The sequence below is a fragment of the Melanotaenia boesemani genome, chromosome 6, assembly GCF_017639745.1.
Source record: "Melanotaenia boesemani isolate fMelBoe1 chromosome 6, fMelBoe1.pri, whole genome shotgun sequence".
Taxonomy (NCBI): domain Eukaryota; kingdom Metazoa; phylum Chordata; class Actinopteri; order Atheriniformes; family Melanotaeniidae; genus Melanotaenia; species Melanotaenia boesemani.
The window spans coordinates 17926833-17951276 of record NC_055687.1 but is presented as its reverse complement, the minus strand read 5'-3'; the positions used below and the strand labels follow the sequence as shown (position 1 = coordinate 17951276).

The window sequence follows — 24444 nt, the reverse complement described above, 5'->3', positions numbered from 1 at the left end:
TTGGGGGAGTGTATAAAAGCCTTGTTTGCTGTGAAAATTGAATCCTGCTTGAATCAAACAGGAGAGTTTTTGAAGTTGCCTGGAGATGGGTTGTGATCTATTTTCAATGAAAACACATGAAGATAATGACCTGATTTAAATGCTGCAGTATGGCTAAAAAATGGCAGCAGCTTTAAATGATATTTTCTCAGAACATACATTTGATTATAAAGTCTAGTGCAGGGGTAGCCAACGTCGGTCCTCGAGGGCACCAATCCGGCAGGTTTTCCAGATTTCCGTGCTCCAACACACCTGACTTAAACTAACAAGTCATTGTGGAGATCCTTATAGGCTGTTGGATCCATTTAATTTGAGTCAGGTATGCTGGAGCAGGGAAAACTGGAAAACCTGCCGGATTGGTGCCCTCGAGGACCGACGTTGGCTACCCCTGGTCTAGTGTAATCTGAGGTAAGATCACAGGAGAGAAAGATGTGTTTTGTGCCTGCATGAAGTTTACATTCTAACCATTATCACAAGTTTATTCTATTAATTTTCCCACTTGAATTAGCCTATACTGATGGAGGAAAATAAACATTTTTTATCACTTTTTATTCAACTAAACCAGTGATAGGTGCGTTTGGTTGCATAAGGAATGTCGTTTTCCGAGGCGTCCACAATATGGTCGGGGTTCCTATGTCTACTATGTGTGGGGGCGGAGTTACAATTTCTGTGTACACCAGACGCATATTGTGCATCTTTCCGTCCGTAGGGTGTGCGTGTGTTTACACTCCCTGTAGTAGAGCAGCCTTTCCCGACACCATGCACACTGGCGACACATGAGTAGGCAGGGCCCTAAGAGCTTGGGTTGACATCCAATCAAAAGCTAGTATTGCAATCACTGGCTGGAAGCTTTAGCCAATGGCGTGCACCACTGCCGAGACGACAGCCAATAGAATATGCGCAAGACCTGGCACGTGGATCCACGCACATGTTGACGCTCGTAAACTGCCGAGAGAAAGAGCTAGATCAGGCAAAGAGCGATGAACGGTCGGGTGGTGACCGTGTGTGAGAACTGAGGCTGGGCGCTCCGATGCTGCTCCAGCCACGGAGTGTGTATTGACGGATTTATTTAATTCAACCAGGAGATAAAGAATCTCAATATATTACTTTTTTATTTTTTAGATTTATTTAATTTTTTGGCAGCTGCTATTTTAAACAACTGAAGGTGAGTGTTTAACCGTTTTTTGGTAGCTAACGTTTCCCGAAGTTGCCTGACTAGCCTAAAGGAATTTCCTGCCCCGTTACATCCTGTATGTGCTCCAGGACTATTCGTATATGGACAAAAACTTCTTTTTTTTTCTCAACCTATTGTATGTATTAAAACAGTTTTTCTTTATTGAATTAATAAGTTAACAGAGCTTTTATATTGGCTCAACTTAACTATTATAAATTATGTAATACTTATGCTTCATTGTTTTGTGACCCGTGTTCATTTTATATGCATGTAAATTATGTCAGCTGTTACAAACGTGCTTTGAACTTTGTAGTAAAATGTATGGTCTATCATTCCTCTTGTGGACATCGTGATGCGCATACACAGACAGGCAGCCAACACCTGCCTTTGCCTAAGCTCACATACACCATCCCATCCTACCACAGCTCCATCCAGCACAGCCTTAGCCAAATCTGAAAAAGTCTCGAAATTATCATTAATAAGAATATAAATATGTCCTCATTAAAAGAGAGGAGAAAAGGCGTGACATTGTTTTTTTCTATCCACCAGACATACAAATAATGTGGATGACAAATCATCCTGTCTGTTGTAAAAGCTAAAAACTTATCTTATAAGTGAAATATTAGTGAAAACCATCTCTTCTGTTTTATCTGTGTGGGCCAAAAATTCTATCACTATCCAGTATGTGTTTGTGAGTTTTGACTGACATTGATATGAATTGATATGGTGCATTTTTAACAGCTGCATGCATTTCTACCCCCCTGTCATTTTCCCACATGCGTTTGTTGGATCAGAGAGCAGCAGACACTCAGAGATTGCATAGACTAAGAGATGGGAAAGGCTCATAGCCAGAGATACAGAATCCAAAATGTGAGAGGAGGAGGAGGAGAGCTGGTTTAGAAAGGAAAGGAAGAGAGAGGCACCAAGCTTGTGTGCATAACGAACAGGATGAGCTGAGGGCAGCATAGGGAGAGATGAGAGGCATAGAGAAATGCAGCCGGAGAGGAAAGAGGGTGGTTTGTGTGTGTCTGTGTGAATCCAAGGGGGGATGGAGAGCAAGCCCGAGACATAGAAGAGGAGGGGCTATAGAGAATACTGGAGGCTGTGGTAGAGAGGCAGAGAACCTATTCTGATTTCACCAGTCTACAAGCTCCCATCCCCCTCACATTTTACTCTCTTCCAGTCTCCAGCTTCCTCAATGGGAGTCAAACATGTAACCATCATTGTGTGCCTTCTGCCTTCCCCCAGTCCCACTCTGCACCATGTTAAACTAGGACACTGGTTTACCCACCATTTTGATTGTATGTGTTGTTATTTTTGGTAGAGAAAAATAGAAATGGAGTATTGCCAAAACAGAAGGTATATCTTTGCTATAAACTTATGGATGTGCACTATTTGAGCTGCCTCTTACTTGATTGTTTATCAAAGCCTTCTTTGTTTTTGCTTCTCTTTAAGCTGAATTTACCCTTGTAATAATCCTAACCCTCTGCTTGCAGCCCCAACAAGAGATGCAGTCTCAAGGTAGCACTTCCACTCCACCCTCCTTCGATTCCCTGAGCTCCAGCAACAGCTCCTTGTTCAGTGACTCGGAGCAGGCGGAGGATGACACAGACGTCTTTTTGACAGACAGCTCTCCCTCTGTCATTATCGGTGAGGAGAGCAGGCCTACGACCAAAAAAGATGTTGAATCAGAGAGCCCCAGGTCCCAGTGGACTTGTGACGGCTTTACAGATAAAGAGGAAGAAGAGGAGTTGTACAGGTCAGAGAGTGGCAGCAAAGCCACACACATCAACCGGGTTGAGAGGGATGCTACAAGCCAGACACCAAAATCAGAGGGAGATCTGCTGTTTGCTCAGAAGGTAAGGGGGTTCTACTCGGCTGTGTGGAGGTCCAAAAGCAAGACAGTGATGAGAAGTGGGATGACATAGCAAGATATTGTATGAGTTGAGAGGAAAGTTCAGTACACTGCTTCAGAAAGGAAGAGCTGACCAAAACCTTAATCTATCTTCTCTCCCTTTTTCTTTGTCAGTGTGCTGAGCTGCAGGGTTTTGTACGGCCCCTGCTCGAGCTGCTGAATGGACTGAAGAGGGGCCGATTCGACCATGGTAAGCATCCTTACATCATTGTCTCCAGCATGCATGTGTGCAGAGGTAAAGTTGTTGAGGCTAAATGCAGGCTGGGATCGAATGAACCATTCCACTGTGCTAGTGAAGTTTCCACTGTGCAGCAGTCTGTATTGATGCTGTACAAAGTGCAGCATGTGTGAGGTGACAGTCTCTTGGCTGACTCAATAACTCAGCTGGTTTACCAATATCCTGAGTAAAAGTGTTGTCTGTGCATATGTCTGAAACAGAAATAGTTTGTGTCTACATATGCATTAATTCAGTGTAAATGCTGACTGGGTGGGGGTTATGTTTTTGATTGGCAGGTTTAAGTAGTTTCCAGCAGAGTGTTGCCATGGATCGCATCCAGAGGATTGTTGGGGTTTTACAGAGACCTAATTGTGGGTAAGATGACATCCACATTGTTTCACCCTCATTGTTTTATATCTACCACTCAGTCTGATCTTGCAGCAGCATCACTGATCATCACATTTTGATTTGAGAATATAAATTATTGTAAAACAAGAGCCCAGTGTGGTAGTGTAATATTTCAAGCCTTATCTACTGTTATATAATGAACTGTCCTGGGGTAGATATAATTACAGTATTCATCAACAGTGCAGGAAAAAACACACAATTTCCATAGAAACATAGACTAGATGTAAAAACAGAGTCCTAAAAGTGCAGACATCTGTTCCAAGCCAAAAATGTATATCTCCTTTTCCTCTTGCAGAGAGAAATACTTGAACACTTTGCTCCAGGTGGAGGTGATGTTAAAGCTTTGGTTTCCCCAAGTCTCCACTCAGCCTGTGTCTACAGCCTCAAGAGATGCCACATCCCCTACTAGTTACCTCCAGGACACTTTTAACTCCACCCCACCACACAAACACAGGGATCAGTTACATATTCCTGTCAAGGTGAGAACACTTACATTCTTTGGAGTCCAAGAACCTGCTTGCACAAATAAGACATTCTACCCCCACCAGCTACACCTCCATCAATATAACTTCACATTCACTCGCAAATTACATTTCTGTTCATTTTCCAGAAGCGCAGACTCAGCTGGACTGGTGCAGATTCCCCCACACATTCTCCCGTACCTATCAAGTGCCCTCACAGCATAGAGGAAAGGAGGCAAGATCAGGATGTAAGGGACTGCCCTCCTTCTTCTCCACTGCTGGCTTCTGATGCAAACCAACATTCACCAGATGCTGTCAATAATAGCCAGCTAAATGATGTTGTGAGGGGAAAAGACAGTGAAGGCAAAGAACCAAGTAAGCGGTCAAAGTACAATGTAGGGCAAAGCTCTGAGCCAAGCCTGACATGGGTACATGTCGCTCCCATCCTGTCCCCACGAAAAACCCACATCTCAAATGAGGGAACAGTTGTGGTGGGTAACAATGACAACATCCTCACAACAAACATGAGGGGCAATCCAGCAATGCAAGACAGCTCTATCTCCTCCACCACAATCTCCAAGCACCCCAATAATCAAATGATGCCAATCAGGTGCCAAAGCCGGCCTATTGTTGGACTACAGAATGAAAATGAGACCACTGAAACATGTCAGGGTCAAAGCCAGCTTTCACTTGCCACTCTTCAGCCTTTGCCCACAGCCTCAGAAACCTGAGGTACCTAACAATCAAGATCGCAGCCTTGCTTTTGCTATACCATCAAGCTTAAAAGCTGCTGTGACAGGAAGAAGGAAAAAGGCTGACGGTCTGTAATTGAGAATACTTTTAAAGGAGAAATAGATGAGGAAAGTTTGTGAAGTTTTGTGGAGTCTGTGATAGTTATAATAGATCAAACCTGTCCCTTCTTGGAGACCACAATGAAAACAGTTATTTCAAACAGGACATAATGTTTTTCAGTTAATCAAATCTAACAATAAGCAAGAATCAGTTTTTTAATTATCCAAAAATCTTAACGAAAGTGTTTGTTGTTAAAGGGGAAAAGAGTTTTAAAAAACACTTAAAATCAGGGTTATAAAGATAATGATTATTGGAGAGATTGAAGGTTCTGTATTCACAGCATGAAAGCAATCAGTTAATTCAGAAATGGCTGTTTTAGCACAACTTTAAGGCCAAAAATACACTTGCATGTTAACATCATGCTCATGTAAGCAACCAACTCCAATGTCCGCTTGTCCACATACCTACCTGTTTACTACGTTTACAGGAAGATCCCAAAAGGGGGCATACCAACAGTTAGATCGTACGAACTTCCAATTTTGCAGAATGTAAACAACGAAAATGAATATGATAAAGGAGGTTCATTGATGCGAAGACTACAGCAGAAAAAAGGGGACAGATAGTATTGAAGCCCTATAAATCAAATGCATCCCTACACTGCCTCTTCCAGTCACTTCCGTATTGCATCTTGGACACATCTAGTGAGGACGCACACATCTGATGCTCCACACAAACATGTGATATGTGTTATTAAAAGCAAGTTTATTTTTTGGTGTAATTTGAAGAACAAAGATGTTGGGGAATTGAAATTTTGATGTCAGTATTGACAATGATTGCTTCCAATAATATGATTCAGTCTAGAGTGAGTCATAAAAAGTAAGCTGATTCTTGTCTTATGGCAGAATCCATGCTTTATTTTACATTCACTTGTAGATAAAACTGAGGCATCAGGTGTGCAGTGATCACATTGAAGTCAAGGAAAAAAAATCCTATAGCTTAGTGATCTAAGAATTACAAAAACACAGCATGTATTATGTGAGGTGTATTTGTTGTTGGCGAAAGTGGAAAAATGATGTCACAATCCCCGAATGTAATCCAAGATGTTTGGGCACTTGGCTGGCAGATCAGCAACATCCCGCCGACCAGAAGTCACATAACTTTACCCATCATGCTGCAGATCAGATGTTCCAGACTGCAAGCTGACCGGCAATCAGGGTCAAGAAAAGAGGAAAAAAATAAGGACCATGCAAAGACATATGACTCTCAAGTCACTACAAATTACAGTTAATTTATTCATGTGTTGATCTCACTCTGCAGCTATTTATTGTTGTATTTATTTATTGGGCAGCTGTATAGCCTGCTGTGCACTTGCATAGTTTGGCTTACATTAGTTTTTTTGTTTTTGTTTATTAGGAAGATGCTGTTGACACTTCATTGTGTTTATTATCATGAGGAGAAAAACAAAACAAGAAGATGAAATGTTACGACTGGACAATTGGACTACTGTGCCTTTTACCAAATAGGATGTGCTCAGAAAAATGTTTGGTGCTTTCAGTACATTCATGCTGCATTTTGATTGTTTGCATTTTACGAAACTAGTACACATTCGGCCTTGAAAGCCTACAAATATTCTCCATCATCTTCCTTTCAAAGATACACAACATCAAAATTGACCGTATCATCAACTGCTTAGAAACCAGTGTTTATCTGTTGTATCTTGGCATCTACAGTTAACCCACACTACCTACATCTCCAGCTAATACACACACCAACAGCACACCAACACCAGTGGCTTCTATTTTGTCAAAAGTACTGAGTATAACCTTCCTTTTGGGCTTTTCTTTTGGCTCTAATCAGTGGAGGAACAGACTGAAATGCACTTGAAGCTGGTGCTCTTGAAAACTTGAAAAAAGGAAAAAAAAAAAGAAAAATATAAATGTTAAGGAGGACATCTTTATGTGCACCACCCTCCACTGCTGCTACTGTTATTTTGATTTTAGCTCTAATGTAGAAGATTCATATAAAGCTCTCCCTTTATTTGGAAATTTTATCACAGCATTCTTACAAATATTCAATGGGGTTTTTATTAATGTGATTGAATCTACCTATATAGCAAAATGTATTTTAAATATTAAAATAATTTTTGAATTGGTATTAGTAGTTCATCCTCTACTTATGTATCTAGAGAGGATGGATGTCCACATACCAGACTCCCTCTAAAAAACACACCACGTGTGAACACAGAGCCACAGGCAGCCATCATGTTTCTGCCTGCTTTTTTTTTTTTTTTGTTTGTTTGTTTTGGGAGTAAGGAGTGTACAAACCCTCAGTCACAGATCTAGATGCTAACAGATCAGAGGTTGGGGGTGTCTTCCACCTCCTGTTTTTATACTGTATGATTAAAGTATGACAGAGGAACCAATTGCACTTATTTTTCATTGTTTATCCGTTTTATCCTGTGAATGTTTTCTACTGCAGCGACCACTGCTGATTGGTCAGAAATAACAATGTCTTGTTTATTTTAGCTGCCTTCTCCTTACTCCTTTCTCCTTACATAGTAGAAGTTGGCTACAAAATCTCCCCCCTCGCCTCCCCTCCCCCACTCTGCTGCACTTGTCTGCCCTTGCCCTCTCTCCTTCATCTTACTCAATCCAGTTAGTATGTTTTCTTTCCTAACAGGACTCCATCTTTCTTTCAGCCCAACCTAATGTGATATTAATCTCCCGGTTCTGTCTTTTTCAATAATGACATGACAAGAAAAAAAATCTTTTAATAAATCACACATTTTGAAAGTCACCCTGCCTCCTTGTATTTTATGCTTGTTCTGTGAGACATTTGCCCACCTGTGTTTACATATTTTTATACATCCGTTATTTTTTTTGATGATTTGATGATGCGAGTCAGATTCCCATTTTTATTAAAGCTGCTCATACTAAACAGATGTGTGACTCAATGGGGTGCAGATTTAGAAACTACATTTTGAAGTGTGTGTGAGTGTGGGTGGAGGGGGTATGAAGGGAGGAAGGAGGGGCTGTGGGGTGTGAGACTACAGTCTCTAATCTGACTGAAAGTAGTGGGGGTGCTGGCTGATCCTCCAACCAGCTGCTACTGCAGAGCCCAAACATTGCTGTAGTTTGTGAGTTCATATGAGTTGTTTATTTCGAGAGATTTCTCAAAAGCATTTCTGATATTGGGTACAAAAAAATGCATGTTGGCACAAGACTGATCTCTGTATGGTGGTATGCTGAAAAAAAAAATCACAAGATAAAGAGTTGAAAGAAGTGCTAGTGAAGAAAATACAAAAGAAGCTGTTTTTATGTTAAATCAGCAAAACATTTGAAGAAAAATACACAATTCTGACAAGATGAACAAATTTGGAGTTTGCTGTTATATATATTGTGTTTTCTTACGCTATTGTAAAATGAAAGTTTGATAATCAGTCAGGTTACTAACAACAAAAACCAGGTGAATATATAGTACTGTAAGCATTAATGAAAGAGAGTTATTAAAACTTTGTAACTTAATGAGACATTTGAGCTAAATTAATTTAAGTAAATCTTTTTTTAAAACACCATAATATAAAATCAAATAATCATTTATATAAAATAAACATGTTGGATGGGCATTAAATAGAGTAACAAATTCTAAAGAGCTCCTAATACAATTAGGATTATTTATGTTTAATTTTAGGAGGTAAATAGATAAGTTAGATAATGATTTTAGAGTACAAAAAGTAGCTTATCGTATCCAGCTTTAGAGATTTAATTAAGAGACCAAGAAATGCAATAACTGGTTTCTTTGAGATGACAAGGCAATCACAAACTATACCAAGAACTTTAACCATCTAACCACTGCTTAGTCTCTTGGTTGGTGCATATTTTGGAAAAACATCTTGCAACACATATGAAGATCTTCAAATTGTAGCGGAAGCAAACTGGAATGGTGCTTTCATCAAACACTGCATACTGAAACAGGTGGGGTTCTACAGATGAAGATAAAGGAAGGAACCACTATCGAAAGAAATCTACAAAAAGATGAGACAAGAGTTTTACTAGATATACTCACAGTCCTATGATAGTGTTCAACAGAAAGAGGAAACTAAAGAAGAGGCATATAGGGATCATTTTCAACCAGTATGCAATATGGTTTTAGTCTTGGGTCTTTCAGCAGGACAATGATCTGACACATCCAACGGCACATAGTAAACAGGAAAGTCCTGACCTAAATCTCACAGACAACCTTTAAAGAGAGTCAAAGTTTGGAGCACAAGTTCCCATTGTCATTGTGACTAATGAATCTACAACCAAATATTAAAAGGGAGCCAGGTATGCCATTTGTCATCAATTGTGTTCATAATCTTTATCAAATAAATGCCTTGGCACGGCCAAAGGCTAGAGGGATTCCACTCTGGTGTGCTGAAGAATGTATCTCTGCTTTTTGCAGATGATGTGAAATAATGTGTTTTTGTTGGCCTCATCAAGTGAAGGCTTCCAGCAGGAATTGGGGAAATTTAGAGCCGGAATGAGATGTAGCTGCTCCATGTCTGAGGTCACGGTCCTCAACTGAAAAAAGTTGTATTACCCACTTCAAGTAAGGTTGCAGTGGGAGATAGACAGGATTGGAGTAGTGTCTGCAGTGATGCTGTAAGTACTGATACCAAGGTGAAGCGAGAACTCATCTGAGAGATCAAGTTGTGGATTTTCCAGTGGATCCCTCACCTAAGCTTATTAGCTGTAAGCAGAGACAGAATGAGATTATAAATCAAATACAAGGAGAGAAAATAATTTTCCTCTAAAGGATGGCTGGGTTCACGGAACTCGGAGTAAACTACTGCTCTTCCTCATCGAAAGGGGCCACTGGAAATGTTACAGGCATCCTGTTAAGGTGCCTTCCAGACATGCAAGGAAGGTGTTTTACATGTTCTTCTAAAAGTATTAGGAGGCCTTGGGGTCGACCCTAAACTCGCTAGAGAGATTATATCTCTCAGGTGGCTTGGGAACACCTTGGTTTCCCTCCAGAAGAGCTAGAGAAGGTTGCTGGGGAGAGACAGGTTTGGGGATCACTATTTAAGACTGCTGCCCCCGCAACACAGCTGCAGATAAGTACTAGAAAATGTATGGATAGATTAAATCTGTCCACTCAAAAGATTTCCATTTACAGTATTTTTTCAGTACATTTGCATTTCTGTACTTTTCATGTAGTTGTATTTATTTTTGTGGCTCTATTGTAAAATTGGACAGTTGGAGTATTTTAGATTGATTCCATAGATTGATTTAAGTTATTTCAGAAGACAGTCTGAATTGTGGACCTGAAATTCAGTAGTGCCAATAAATCTGGCAAGAACTGTAGACTAAATGACTTATTAAACAATCAGAACAAAATAATAATCCTTATTTGGTCTTAAAAATAATTCTTAGTGCTAGTCATTTATAATATCAGTTGACACTTTCCTGAGAGAAAAACACTGATACTCATCATTTTATCCTCATTCCAGTATCTTATACACGGATACTGCATGCACATTGGCATAAAAAGTGGTAAATTTTAGGAGGGTGTGGTTTGATTCCTTCCTGCTCAGACTGGATGAAATCAGCCATGCTGCACATATACACACACACGTACCGGGAGTCACAGGCTCAGATGCACACGCGTGCGCCACTCCCCGTCACACAGTCTGACACACTGACTGGCTGATTTTTTCTGATGGGCCTGTCTCTGACACACTGACTGTGCTACGTTACAATAACAGAGACGGCCCACCCTCCCTCCTCCTTGTCCTCCTCTCAACCCCCCCTTGTATCCATGCAGTTTTTAGCAGACAGGCCCTTGCCCTGCTTCTCCCCCTCGTTTTCTCCTCTGGAGGATGGAAGCGAGGGGCAAGAAGAGAAGGACGGGAAGGGGATGTGTGGGGGGTTAAAGGGAAGAGCTCTGACTTTGCTGCAGTTTTGGGGAATGTAGAGGACATGGATTGTTCTTCTTCACTTAAATTTAAAAATAACTACTATTTTTCTTTTTGCACCAGATCCGACCACTAGTTTGTGCTTGTTTGGTAACTGGCCGAGTGGTATTTAATGTTTTGTAGTCAGTAGTAGTTTTACCAAAGTATAAATATTATAGCCATGAATGATTTTCACTGTTTTCACTTCTCTGAGAATCTAACAAGCATGTGTTGGATTATTTGAGCATGTGTGTTCGTGCATCAATAGGATTGCACATAATGAACTTACTGTGCCTCTTATCCCCTGTTGTGTGGGTTTTAATTGTGTGTCTGCATGCTGTTATTGGGCTTAACAACTTCAAGGGTGTCTCCTGCTCCATGCGCTGAGCACGTAAGGACGGAAATGACACAATAAAGTGTTTATTCACTTATACCAAATTCCCCTCCCCCAATATTCAGTCACTGCACTCCAGTGAAACTCACGTGAGGTGAAACCACACTATGATTTTTACAACTCCACACACACACACTCTTACTCACCCTGAGCCCACAGAGGGTTGTAGTGCAAGATTGTCCCAAAACAGCGCCAACGCTCATTAAAATTGCACAGTGGCCAGCCCTACGATGGAAATCAGAGCAGCTTTGAAGTAATGTCTGCCATCCTGGAGATCACAGCGGTGACAGACCTTGCTGTGTTGAAGAGATGGCTTTGCCCGCCATCTGTGGTTCCCATTGCTGTGATGTCACAAACTCTGTAAAGACAGAGATATCAGGACTCCACTTTCAAGGACTCACGTGTATCTCATGACATTGTTCGTGATATTTGGGGCATGGCCGGGCTACAGGCAAATAACATCCTCATCAGTTTCGTTGGCCTGGATGTGTTCTCGGGAGTCTGCTTAGGATGATGCCATCTTACACACCTGCTTAATTATTCACATAGACAGTGTAAGGGAATCACCAAGTTGGAATTACTGATGTTAGAAAAAAAATGTGCAAAAACAAGACAGTGTTTGCAAACAAAGAGTATTATGAATGAGAAAAAAAGCAGGGGATAAAAGCTTCCAGTGTGTGAGTACAGCAGATGTAAAAGCACACACTCTCAGGTCCAAGCAACCCACGTGTGGAGTTCAGACAGCAGAGTCCCGTGGGACTGTATCTTCTGAGATGATTTACAGCCCCTGTCAGAAACAATAAAATAAAACTGGGCCAACATGATGAAATATTCCAGGACAGTACACTTGATGTATCAAAGTTTTCTAAAGCTACATGGGAAAAATATTTTAGAAAAGCCATATGCAAATATATTACATATGAATAAAACACATTGATAACTCACTATAATATTGTCATTGAAGATTGTTGAGAGCGAACACTCATCCAACTCAGCAATTCATACTTTTCACATACTGGACATAACTGCTGACTAAAGACATTCCAGTAATAAAATGGATTAATTCATACAGCTCTCATCACATATCTCTATGATGACTCCCTGAGCTGGCCAGGCAAGCTGAAATCACTTTTCCCCAGAGTGAATAAAAATGTGTGTGTACATGTGCGCCTCTGTACGTTTTGTTTTTCTGCTGTATAGAAATGTCTGTGGTATTGTCACATTATGTGCTGAGGTGTCATTACATAATAGAGTTGACTGTAGAGAGAGAGGGGTCAGACGGCACATGTGAGGTGCCACTGAGGAATTCAGGTTCATCATTGGTGGCAGCGAGTGTGAGTGGTGTTTACTGACTTGCTAATCATTTGATTATAGTAAAATTATGGCATCACTCTTGCAAATGGCCTTTACCTAAACAGGCAGGTGGGATTCAGTCACCTTCACAACAAGCAGCACGATTGTTCTTCTGACCAGAGCACCAACTATCCCCTCCAATATTCCCTCTTGTTTTGAGGTTCAGGTGTGTGCCCTACATTACTGGCACCTGACTGCCTGATTGATAGACAGGCAAATTGTAATGAGATGCTGGAGCCAGTGGTGATCCCATGTCTCCACTGTTTGGGATCTAACTCCATCCTCCAGGACGCCAACACTTTCCCCTACTGAGCCGGGATCATCACATCCTATATTTAGGAGTAGAAAAGGTGGAATAGACTGTTGTGAATCCAGCCCTAAACTCAAATGAACACTTGTGGGATTTATTTATTTTACCAAGCAAAACATTGAGAACAATTTCTTATTAACAATGTGGATCTGGCAAGTGCCAGAAGACACTTGTGGAGCAGGGAAGAGGTGGAGACCAAAAAATAAATAAAAAAACAAAAACACCCATTAAAACCATATTTCACATTGTACATGCTAGAGTGACCAACATAACCACACGGGTTAACCTTAAACAACTCCTGGTTGAGGAATGGGATGCCACCCCACAGCAACATGAGATATGGTGACCAGGATGAGGAAGAGGTGCCAGGCTGCATATGGATCTTCCACACTACTGAGGTCCCTGACTGTAAAATGAATAAAGCGTAAAGATTATCAATATGTGTTTCTTTTCCCTTTTTAACAAGAGTTAATAGCAACATGAGAATTTTGTAACAAACCACCCTCATTTTAAGAAGAGATCTTAATTCAAGTGATTCGGTACGACATCATTAGAAAGCAAAAAAAAACAGAAGAAATTCTCTCTAAGCACACGTGTGCTTACTGATGATCTGAACAAAGACAAAAGATGAATACTGAGGTATGCACAAATATTCTGTCTGCTCACATTCACTCAAATCAAGGAGTACAGTTCTTTGCAATACTGATGGAGAATTACCCCCAAAATAAGTGAAAGTAAACCAGTAGTTTTTGAAATAACAAAACGGATCAAGCTGTACAGATAAAAAAATAATAATAGAATTTGTCAGGACATACTCAATTTTTAGTTAATCGTAATTTAAACTGATAACCAGAACTATAAGCAAAAAACTGTTGGCATATTTTTTTTAATTGTGTGATTTTATTTTTCTAACGCTAACAGTGCATATCCTAATGTAGTTACAAAGTGTTTACAAAGTGATTTTGACATTTAAACTGGTATGGTCACAAAGCAGATTCCAAACCTGTGATTTAAACACAAAGTACTTAGTGGTGGTAAATGTGTCTCAAATTCACTTTATTTTATTTTATTACATGGTTGTCAAAAGAGGTTTCTCTTGAGCTTTCAGATAACCCTCCAAGAAAGAAACTGGAGTACTGCAAATAATAGTCATTCCTTCACTCTGTGCTGCACGGTGGTGAGAAGAAGATCGCTGGTTCAAGCCTTGCCTGGGGAGGGGTTTGAACAGTGGCTTTTCTGTGTGGCATTTGCATGTTCTCCCCATGTATGTGTTGGTCCTTTCCGGGTACTCCGGCTTCCTCCCACCATCCAACGACATGCTTCTCCCTAGGAGTGAATGTGAGACTGAATGGTTGTTTGTCTCTCTGTGTTGGCCCTGCGATAGACAGCCAACCTGTCCAAGGTGTACCCTGCCTCTCACTTGCTAATTGCTGGAATTTGCCGCGACCCTGAATTGGAATAAGCAATATAGAAAATGAATGAGTGAACATACTCAGTGTGCTTGTAAACATAGATGAGAATCAGAGAGATAAGCCCTGTGTGATGTAGCCTAACTCTGTCTATAAAAGGTGTGACGATGCTGATAATGGGGATGATGATGATAATGAGGGACTGCTGTTTGAAGAGGGGAAGTTAATGCAGCAATAATAAATGACATTTTGATGATATAGAAAATGAATGACTATAAGATGCATGCTTACACAGTTTTTTCCTGACAGTTAGAGCATTAGCACTGTGAACGCATGGATATGGCTTTTTGTAGAGGGAGGGAGCAGACTGGTGTAGCCTCAGGCTCCCTACAACTGATTCATGCTCAGCTACGACAAACACACTCTGTTGACCCACATTAGGCATGGAGAGCAAAAGGGAAGGGGCGGGTCTTTGGTGCAGGGAAACAGAGATCACCTGATAATCCCATGGTTTTACTAGCAAGTTGACTGGGTTCATGACAAGCCAGTGGTTAACAGGGCAGTCCTTAGGCAATGTTTAACTTTACTTAAGCAAACTGAGTATATGAATTACTATTTATGGAAAGTTAGATTTTCTCCTAATGAATATAGATCTGAACCTGCCAGGTAATAACTGCTTGATTGAAAGAAGTAAATCTCCATTTTGTTGCTGGTTTTAATAAAGGGACTTGCCAAGTATGTTTTATGATAATTTATGGATAATGCAGGTTTTATTGCCTTCTATTCACAATAAAATTGGAAGACTGGCATCTTGAGGCTTTTCAACGAAAACAACGGAAACAAAATCAAAATTAAAAGAAAGAGTTTCCCATATATTGTAGCATACACAAACATTACCTTGAGAAAAGCTGATGCCGGTAGTGGATAGTTCCTCATGTTATAGATAGGTGGTGAAAACAAAAAATATTCAAAGGGAACGACTATGCAAAAAAGGTCCCGAAGAAGAAACAGTCCACGTTTCCGGTTCCGGGTCTTAAGACAGAAACGTCGTGCGAACGGCGCGGCTAAACAGAAAGTTTCAGATAAAACCTGGCAATTTGAATGTTTTGCAGCTCTAAGATTTGATCGAGTTCGTTTGGGTTTTATAGGAAACGCGGACTAAAAATACGTGAAGACATACTTGAGAGGTTGGTGAGCTTAATTGAATTGTTTATCTCTCATGTTGGCATCTTGCTCACAGCAATGTGCTAACGTTAGTTAGCAAGTAAACCAGGGAGTTTTGGCGGATGTAATTGATTTGAACTTATGTGTTGCTCTGGCTTAACACAGCCATATACACATTCATATATATTACCCATTAAGCAACTTAGAGCAATAAACTTGTCATAGTTGTGCTTTAAATTAGTCAGTAGCAACGATTAAGGTAGTACAGCTATAGCTAAATGGATAATCGAGATTGTGTTTGAGCTTATGTAACCTCTGGGGTCAATCACATATAAAAACGTATTCTGGTAGGTAGTCTGGTATTCATAAAGACAGCTAATTCATACGGTGGGCCAGTAATTGTGCTATATCCTGTATTTTGCAGGATTGGAGGATGTCTCTACCAAAGCGGGAGGTGGAGGAGTTAAGACCATGGGTGGAGCGCACTGTGAAGAAGGTGCTGGGTTTCTCAGAGCCCACTGTGGTCACTGCTGCCTTACACTGTGTGGGGAAGGGATTGGATAAAAGGAAGACCACAGGTAACTGATCAGATGAGATCAGTGCATTAATTTATAAACCTACAGCTTAAGAAAAGTTGCTTCTGTTCCCCGTTTCTCTGCTCACTTAAATAAGGTTATTTACCAGTTACATATAATAAGTGATAGTAACTGGCAGATAATGTTTATTTGAGACCACACAAAAAGGAACTAGAATTGTTTTGCTAATACATACGTGTTTGAAACAACTGTTCATTGCATAAATAATTAAAATAGTACTCATCTACCATAAACATATTTTTCTTCCAGTGAGTAGAAAATGTTGTTCATTTAACAAAGTGCCTTCATATGGTCTGTGAAAGAAAATGTAAGGACAAACATAGCTACCCTTTTTTTCCATCTTAATATACACCACCCACAAAGTGTTAAACTGTATTCTTATGCACAAATCTACTGACTTCAAAAATTACCTGGCTATGCTAATCATATCTTAGGGGTTTGTGTGAATGCGGGTAAATGCTTTAACCAGTTTTGGTATAAGTGAAGGAATTCTATGATGTTGCTATACAATGACAATGATCAAAGTATTCTTGGATTTGTGTTCATTATTTCCACGTTCATTTGACCTCAGATCAGCTGCGTCCTTTCCTCGATGACTCTGCTGGAGGTTTTGTGGAGCGTCTTTTTGAAGCTCTTGAGGAGAGCCGCAGTGCCCGCGGCAACAAAGGCGCAGGAGACAAGAACCGCAAGAGAGAGCTAAAGGTTACCACCTGTTCTGTCATCATTATATAACTAAATAAAAATACTGATCTATTTACCAAAACGTTACACTGACTACATTACAATGCACACATGAAAAGACATCACTGAAGACTGAGAAATAAATCTAAGTTTCCATGTTTGTGTTTGACAATCAGATCTCTTTGCTCTTGGTTAAAAATATTATAGTTTTGTTTTGGTTAATCTCTGAGTTTGTACATGAAATAAAAACTTGATGTTTGGGAATTGCTCTTTGGTCTTAGGAGGTCTTTGGAGATGAAGCTGACACAGGAGCAGTGCGAGAAGCCCCTGAGACTGGAGATGGAACAACAGCAAAGCGTAAACGCGTCCCTCGCTTTGTGGAGGTGGAGGAGCCCGAGGTGATACCTGGGCCTCCATCCGAAAGCCCTGGCATGCTTACCAAAATGCAGGTACAGGAATGGTGGTGCACCTGACGAGCAATGTATGATAATCATTTAGCTTTTGTTTACCTGTTTTTTAAGTTGTTTTTTTTTTTCTTCTGTGCACCAACAGATAAAACAAATGATGGAAGCAGCCACAAAGCAGATAGAAGAAAGGAAGAAACAGCTGAGTTTTGGCTCATCAGTCTCTTCTGCAACAGTAACCAGATAATTTTTTGTTTTTGTTTGTTTTATCAAAGTTTATCAGTTGCGAGCGAGCATCGTTATGTTTGTGTTCTGTGATGAGATTATCTGAGCACATCACAAACAGTATAATTAAAACTGTTAAATGCCTGACTTTTCTCCTCATGTGTTTTGTGTATACCAGGCCTTAGACACTACTAAGTCAAACAGACATTTTTATTATGACAGTGTTTGTATTTCATACCAACACCAGGGCTTTCTTTTCCACTCCACAGTCTCAGCTAGATGGCCAATCGATGTCACGGCTTCTTGGCGCTTCTGCCGCTGGAGGTGCTGGTGGTTCTTCATCCATCGCCCCCTCCCAGGCTGCTAGCTTTATGAACGATGCAATTGAGAAGGCTCGTAAGGCAGCTGAGCTCCAAGCCCGCATCCAGTCTCAGTTAGCCATGAAGCCTGGTATCCTTGGAACCTTAGGGAGCACTGGGCCCCACAATCTAGTTGCACTTGCAAATCTACATGCCATGGGAATTGCTCCACCGTAAGCAACATCACAGCTTGAAATTTTTTTCAATATACATAGAGCAAGAAATGGGGGTTGATTTTGTTGCTGTTTGTTCAAATGTAGGAAAGTAGAAGTTAAAGAGGTGAATAAGCCCACACCTCTTATTCTGGATGAGAAGGGAAGAACTGTAGATGCTACTGGCAAAGAGGTTGAACTCACACATCGTATGCCCACACTCAAAGGTACGTATACAGTAGCATTACATCTGCAAACATAATTAACTTCTTACTTTTTGCATCTAACATTTCCCTCTCCTTGTGCAGCTAACATACGAGCAGTAAAGAGGGAGCAGTTCCGTCAGCAGTTAAAGGAAAAGCCTGGGGATGACTTGGAGTCCACATCCTATTTTGACCAACGTGTGCCTATTGCTCCAGCTCAGCGCGCTCGAAGGAGCTTTAGATTCCATGAGCAGGGGCGTTTTGAAAAGATCGCTCAGAGAGTTAGAACTAAGGTTAGAGAAAACTCAAATGTGATTGTTTGAAATGGAATGTGTATTTACTGTTGACATGTGGCTCATGGCTTTTATCCCTCTTGAATGAATGTCTACTCAGGCCCAGCTGGAACGACTGCAGAATGAGATTGCTCAGGCAGCAAAGAAGACAGGAATCCAGGCATCCACTAAGTTAGCATTGATAGCTCCTAAAAAAGAGATTGGAGAAGGGGAGGTGCCCAGTATTGAATGGTGGGATTCTTACGTCTGGCCTTCAAATATAGCTATGTAAGTTTAAACATTTTTAAATGTTTTGCTAAATGTTAGCATTATCATGAAGATGTAGAAATCTAGCATGATCTCCATGATCCATTTAATAGTAAACCTTGTACAAATGACTTAGTTTAAGTTAACAGACACCTCTCATTTTGTCTCATGAAGAGCTCCAGATTCAACATTTGACAACATGGATTTTTTTGGCATAACCAGCCTGGTAGAGCATCCTGCCCAAATGAGACCTCCTGGTAAGTTTATGGATGGTAGGATAAAATGTGTTTTAGAAGACAACATGATTTTCCTATCTACAAGCCACACCTCTTAAAAGTCTTAACAGTACTTATTCCATTACTAGTGGTTATATTTTATACACATTTCATTTTTTTTTCCATAGTTGACACAGACAAACCAGTAACGCTGGGCGTATACTTGACAAAGAAAGAACAGAAGAAGCTGAGAAGACAAACACGGAGGGAGGGACAAAAAGAAGTGCAGGAGAAGGTCCGTCTGGGACTGATGCCTCCACCAGAACCTAAAGGTAGACGTATACAAATGGCTGTTACCAGAAAGCCTTGAACTGCTGCATTAAACAGATTGTAGCTGATTTTTATTATTTTCATAGTCCGCATCTCCAACCTGATGAGAGTCTTGGGGACGGAGGCTGTTCAGGATCCCACAAAAGTAGAGGCCCATGTGAGAGCACAAATGGCCAAAAGACAAAAGTTAGTACAACATTCATTTGTTTCTTGTCACCTTTTTATTTGTTGAAAATATTTTTTGACTAAAAGATTTTCTTGCTTTTAATTTCATCGCCTGCTTGCAGAGCTCATGAGGAGGCCAATGCAGCTCGCAAACTCACAGCAGAGCAGAGAAAAGAAAAGAAGGTCAAGAAATTAAAAGAAGACCTCACGAATGGCGTTCACGTTGCAGTGTACAGGTGTGTATTTGTAAGAGGGAGCACATAATGTAGTGCAGTTAATATGCGGCAACTGTCATACCTTGGAAATGTGTCTAATTTAAACATCTTACCTTCCCTGTACAGGATCCGTAACCTGCAAAATCCTGCAAAGAAGTTTAAAGTGGAGGCCAATGCCAGCCAGCTGTACCTGACGGGCACAGTAGTTCTGCACAAAGATGTCAATCTTGTTGTTGTAGAAGGAGGTAAAGGATTTAATATCAGACCTGCAGTTTTAATGAAATGGCATTTAGGAATGAGCTGTTTGTTTATTAGAGTCTCTTCTTGACTTCGGATATTGTTCACTAGCAAGGGTTTGTCATGGTTTTATTTATATTTTTTCCCCTGAACGCCATCATTTTTTACATTTCATCCAAAGTATTTTTTCAGTGTGCTCTGCCCTTCTTTTGTGTGGCCACTCTAAAAAATGCTGCTTGTAGAAAACTGCAACTTTTTAGGTAAAAAGAAAGGTACCATGACGGCCCTGGTTTTACCTGGTGAGATCAGAGTACTAATTTGTTATTTGTTCATAGGTTGGCATGTAAAGTGCGTGGCTCCTCTTCATTAGAGCGCTTGGCCTTCGTTCATATGGGCTATAAAAGCCCCAGTCTTCAGTCTCTCTTACTTTCTCTGTCTGTCTCCTCCTGCTTGCAGCTTGGTTTGTTCACTACGCTGACTTGCTAACACACCACTGAACCATCTACCTTAGCACAATGCACATACATTATCATTTTATAGCTATTTTCTCAAGAAAATATTTTTTGCCAGTACTTTGTGTGTCCTTACTCCATTTTTGTTTTTTGTCATGACTTACCACACAGGTTGTGACAAACTGGGGGCTTGTCTGGGATTTGGGCTGGGCGATTTATTGAGATTTTCAAATATATCAAGACTTTATCACACACTACATAGAATGAGGGAATTGTTTATATTGAGATAGCTTGTTTGAGTTAAAAGTGTACCTTTTTGCAAAACTGTATTTTTGTTATGGTCATTGAAAAGTGTTTTTCATTCATTTTGTTTTAAAGCCATAGAAGTGGTTATAAGGCCGAAGTCCCCGCAACTCATCAATAGCTCATCAACTATGTTTTCTCATGTAAATTAATGCTTTACTGGAAGAACCGCATGCCCTTCACATCTAACTTTCAGCTCAGGTCTCTGTTTTTTACAGAGTTCACTGAAGGAAATTGTTATGAATCTTGAACGTTTTCACATCTCTGATAACAAAAACCGGTTTAAGCTGTCTTTCTTCCAGTGCACTTCTGGATGATGTGGACATTTGTCCCTACAATAGCAAAAAAAAAAAAAAAAAAAAAAAAAAGATACAGTATGGATCCATCTCTGGGGTGCCCAAAGTCGGTCCTCGAGGGCCGCTGTCCTGCAGATTTTCCAGTGTTTCCTGCTTCAACACACCTGACTCAAATGAAATAGATCCAACAGCCTATTAAGTTTTACACAATGAGTCATCAGTTTGAGTCAGGAGGTTTTGGAGCAGGGACACATCAAAAACCTGCAGGATTGTGGCCCTTGAAGACCGGAGCTGGACACTCCTGCTGTTTACCATCCTTTACAGAATACTTCCACATTATCAGATCCAGAACGACGGGAGTCTAAAAACAGAACATCACAAAATCCTGTGCGGTCAAAATAACCACCTGTTGCAGAAATGGGTAGAAATTATCATATTTCCTCTGTTCTTTATATATTAAATATTAAAACTAGTTTTAATAAAAATTCACACTTTCAGGAAAAGTCAGGGACCAGCAAGGCTAATTTTAAGAAAATTATTGAATATGCAAATTTTAAAATGGTCAAAATGACCTTCTTGGCCTTTCTAGTGTTAAATGTGTCTAATTTATACAAGATTTAGCACAGAGTATGTTGAGTACTGTCTGATATTTGGGTACAAAAACTTGCTTAATTACCTGATTTGACAAACAATAGGTCAGTAAGTGTGGTGATTATGTGTGGTAGAATGAGGGGGGACTGTAGGAGAAACTGAAAATCCTGGTATTTCTAGTGTTAATTTAATATACAGCTACTTTAATTTCAGTCAACTGTTTTGCACTTGTGCTGCTGATCCTTAATAAAAATGTATTTAACACTTAAGGCTGTAAATTAGAACTGTCTCTTTGGTTACTTGACAAAAAATTATATTGAGATTTATACATCGGATGTTGTGATTCAGGTAAAAAAAAAAATATAGAGAGAGATTAAATTTGGTTCATATCGCCCAGCCCTAACTGTCACAAACACAGGCTGTGAAAAGCCAATCCAATAGAGAGTAGTCCTATTTTGTTTAAAATATGCTACTCTTTTAAACCAGGCTTTGAGTTCTTGCTTAGATTGCTGAGGTAATATGTGTTATCTAATTCAGTATTTTCAAACTCTTTTTGATGAAAGTTCTCCACTTTTTTAAGAAAAACAAAAAAAAAACAAACCATGGACAATTTAATTTGCAGTTTGAGTCGCTGTCAAATTCTGCACTTCATTTTGCAAGTAAAGGGCATTTTTGTCGTGCATGTTGTTTTAAAAACCCCACAAGAAGAACTTCCATAAAGTACAAACCAATGCCCCTCACTGTGTAACAGCATTGCTCTACCCGCATACAGGCTTTTTATAATCTAATATGTTTACAACTCTGGAGGGAAGTTATCACGCTCCCCATGATTTGGAACAACTGATCTAACATGTTGCTTAGAAAAAAAAAAGTATTTTGTATTATAATGACGTTGTGGCTTTTGTATTTAGTTTTTAATTTCTCAATGTGAATGTTTCACTGTATTTTAGGTCCTAAATCCCAGAAAAAGTTCAAGAGACTGATGATGCACAGAATCAAATGGGAGGAGCACAACAGTAAAAGAGATGGTAAGACAGGGTTCTGACACTTTGCATTGCAGCCACTGGTGCACTAAACCTTTTAATTTGGGTGCAGCAGCAAAAAACATGTAGTTGCACCCAAATACGTACAGCATTGCTCAGAGCAGATCATTTTAGGATTGTCTTTTGATTATTACACATTCAGTAAGGTTTACAAAAATGTTCCTATTTTTAACGTGTGAAAAAGTAGAAAAAATAAACGTGGAAAAATAAACTGAACATGCTAGTTTTAGTGAACTGAGTTAAACTAAACATTTCAAACTTTGAAATGGCTCATGAGCTTGTGCTGCTTCATGTGGTCAAAACGTGTTCAACTCTCATCCAGCTTATCTGGTTCATTTTGTTTAGGTACTGCAGAAAAACTCTTAAATTAGTGAGGATAATGGATAACAACCACATATGAGCAAATTCCACCATATTCCATGTTTTACAATTGATTCCAGTTTCCACAATTCTTGTCTGTCATGCTTCATTGTACCGGATGTGTTATGTGCGTTGGTCTTTATGTCAAACTAACACACAATATAATGTTGAACTGTGGATCGGAGCCAATCAGATATGAAGATCCACCCCTTATCTCAGCTTTTATTTTGTCATTCTTCTCTGCGCTCAGGTAAGGAGGGAATAAATACAGAATACACAGACAGATATTCAGGGTCCTACACTTAGACCTGACAGGTGTTGAGACACACTGGTGCAGACACAAAAATGTTAGTTGCACTCAACAAGTTTTTGGTTGTATGTCACCTGTGAGAGTGGTTTTACTTGTGCGACTACTAGATTGTGTGTGTACATTTGATAAAAGTATTATTAAACTCTGGCTTTCCCATTTTGTATTAAATAGATCCAGATGGTGATGACGATACAAAGAGGAACAACAAGTGTTGGTTGATTTGGGATGTGAGTACACATTTTGCTCTATGCTGCTTCCTCATTTTGGATTATTTTGCTTGGTTTGTATTTAAATCACATTTCTCTTGACTCCTCAGGGAACTGCGAAGGAGCGTAGTTTTGGGGAGATTAAGTTCAAGCAGTGCCCCACAGAGAGCATGGCTCGAGAACACTTCAAAAAACATGGGACAGAACACTACTGGGACCTTGCTCTTAGCCAGAGTGTGTTGGACGGCACAGATGACTGAAGCCTTCCTGTGGAACACCTTTTCAGTTTGACTTCTACCTTCAAGCCTGCAGATCCACTGCCTCACAACCAGCCGCCCCTTATTACTGACTGCTGGGAAAGGGGTGGGGGTCTCTGGCTTAATTAAGACACTTGACAATAGAAATGGAGGAACAGCCTGTGTGGCTGGTTCAATGAGAAGTGTGTGTATAGGGCAGCATGTGCTTTTATGTCTGCATCAGTGTTAATTTCTTTGGTGATAGGCTATTCTGTCTTAATTTTTTGTAGACAGATTGAACTGTGTGACATATATCACTCACCCAAAGCAGATGTCAAGATAATAAAATGTTAGATTATCCTATGACTGACGTTTTGTTATTAAAATCCCTATCTTCACACATAGTCCTGCTCAAGTTAAACAGTGAATAAACTGCACAGCCACTGTGCTACACATTTAGAGAAAATCTAGATGGATACCTGATAATGTGGACTCTAGATGCATTTAAGTCCAAGTCCCCAAATGCGTTCAGAAGAAAACACAGTTTTGGACTCGGTTGTAGCTATCTTTCACTGTAACGGTACAGTCACCGCCTTAAATAAACTAAATCTAACCAATTTGCTGTCTGTTGCTTTTCCTTTCTTTGTAAGACTTTTAGTTAATTCACGAGATACGTTTGTCAAAGGTTCGCTTTCGTGCAGTTTTGTCAACGACTTACAGTTAAGTCCTCATAAGAAAGTAAAACACGGGGG

General features: G+C 40.0%; 2 protein-coding genes and 1 long non-coding RNA gene across 4 annotated transcripts; 2 read left to right on the top strand and 1 right to left on the bottom strand.

Moving 5' to 3' along the window:
• Positions 1 to 1016: 1016 nt before the first annotated feature.
• LOC121642225 lies at positions 1017 to 7802 on the top strand. Its single transcript, XM_041988826.1, has 6 exons — positions 1017 to 1204; positions 2710 to 3072; positions 3243 to 3318; positions 3642 to 3720; positions 4049 to 4232; positions 4364 to 7802. Exons 2-6 carry the CDS (start codon positions 2722 to 2724, stop codon positions 4943 to 4945), a joined length of 1272 nt encoding a protein of 423 aa, XP_041844760.1. The 5' UTR covers positions 1017 to 1204; positions 2710 to 2721; the 3' UTR covers positions 4946 to 7802.
• Positions 7803 to 8447: 645 nt separating this feature from the next.
• Positions 8448 to 13323, bottom strand: LOC121642039. The gene is made up of 3 exons (XR_006010823.1): positions 13288 to 13323; positions 11485 to 13020; positions 8448 to 9030 (listed from the first exon to the last, which is right to left on the bottom strand). It is a non-coding gene; the product is annotated as an uncharacterized LOC121642039 (long non-coding RNA).
• A 2098-nt stretch (positions 13324 to 15421) lies between these two features.
• Positions 15422 to 24309, top strand: prpf3 (PRP3 pre-mRNA processing factor 3 homolog (yeast)). 2 transcript variants are annotated; one of them, XM_041988507.1, is made up of 17 exons: positions 15422 to 15502; positions 15999 to 16152; positions 16742 to 16872; positions 17133 to 17300; positions 17404 to 17490; positions 17750 to 18012; positions 18100 to 18218; positions 18300 to 18487; positions 18588 to 18754; positions 18908 to 18990; positions 19137 to 19280; positions 19365 to 19464; positions 19566 to 19679; positions 19785 to 19903; positions 22488 to 22565; positions 23422 to 23477; positions 23567 to 24309. In XM_041988507.1, exons 2-17 carry the CDS (start codon positions 16008 to 16010, stop codon positions 23714 to 23716), a joined length of 2112 nt encoding a protein of 703 aa, XP_041844441.1. In that variant the 5' UTR covers positions 15422 to 15502; positions 15999 to 16007; the 3' UTR covers positions 23717 to 24309. The 2 variants fall into 2 exon arrangements, with proteins under 2 accessions (XP_041844441.1, XP_041844440.1); XM_041988506.1 differs by having other exon boundaries at positions 15428 to 15597.
• The last annotated feature ends 135 nt before the right edge of the window (positions 24310 to 24444 follow it).

Bases quoted from the DNA above. Each gene is read 5' to 3' on its own strand.
- LOC121642225 (XM_041988826.1), top strand. From the start codon at position 2,722: ATGCAGTCTCAAGGTAGCACTTCCACTCCACCCTCCTTCGATTCCCTG. The intron at 3,319-3,641 runs GTAAGCATCCTT...TTTGATTGGCAG, and splicing joins GAGGGGCCGATTCGACCATG to GTTTAAGTAGTTTCCAGCAG. The intron at 4,233-4,363 runs GTGAGAACACTT...TTCATTTTCCAG, and splicing joins AGTTACATATTCCTGTCAAG to AAGCGCAGACTCAGCTGGAC.
- prpf3 (XM_041988507.1), top strand. From the start codon at position 16,008: ATGTCTCTACCAAAGCGGGAGGTGGAGGAGTTAAGACCATGGGTGGAG. The intron at 18,219-18,299 runs GTACGTATACAG...CTCCTTGTGCAG, and splicing joins TCGTATGCCCACACTCAAAG to CTAACATACGAGCAGTAAAG. The intron at 23,478-23,566 runs GTGAGTACACAT...TTGACTCCTCAG, and splicing joins AGTGTTGGTTGATTTGGGAT to GGAACTGCGAAGGAGCGTAG.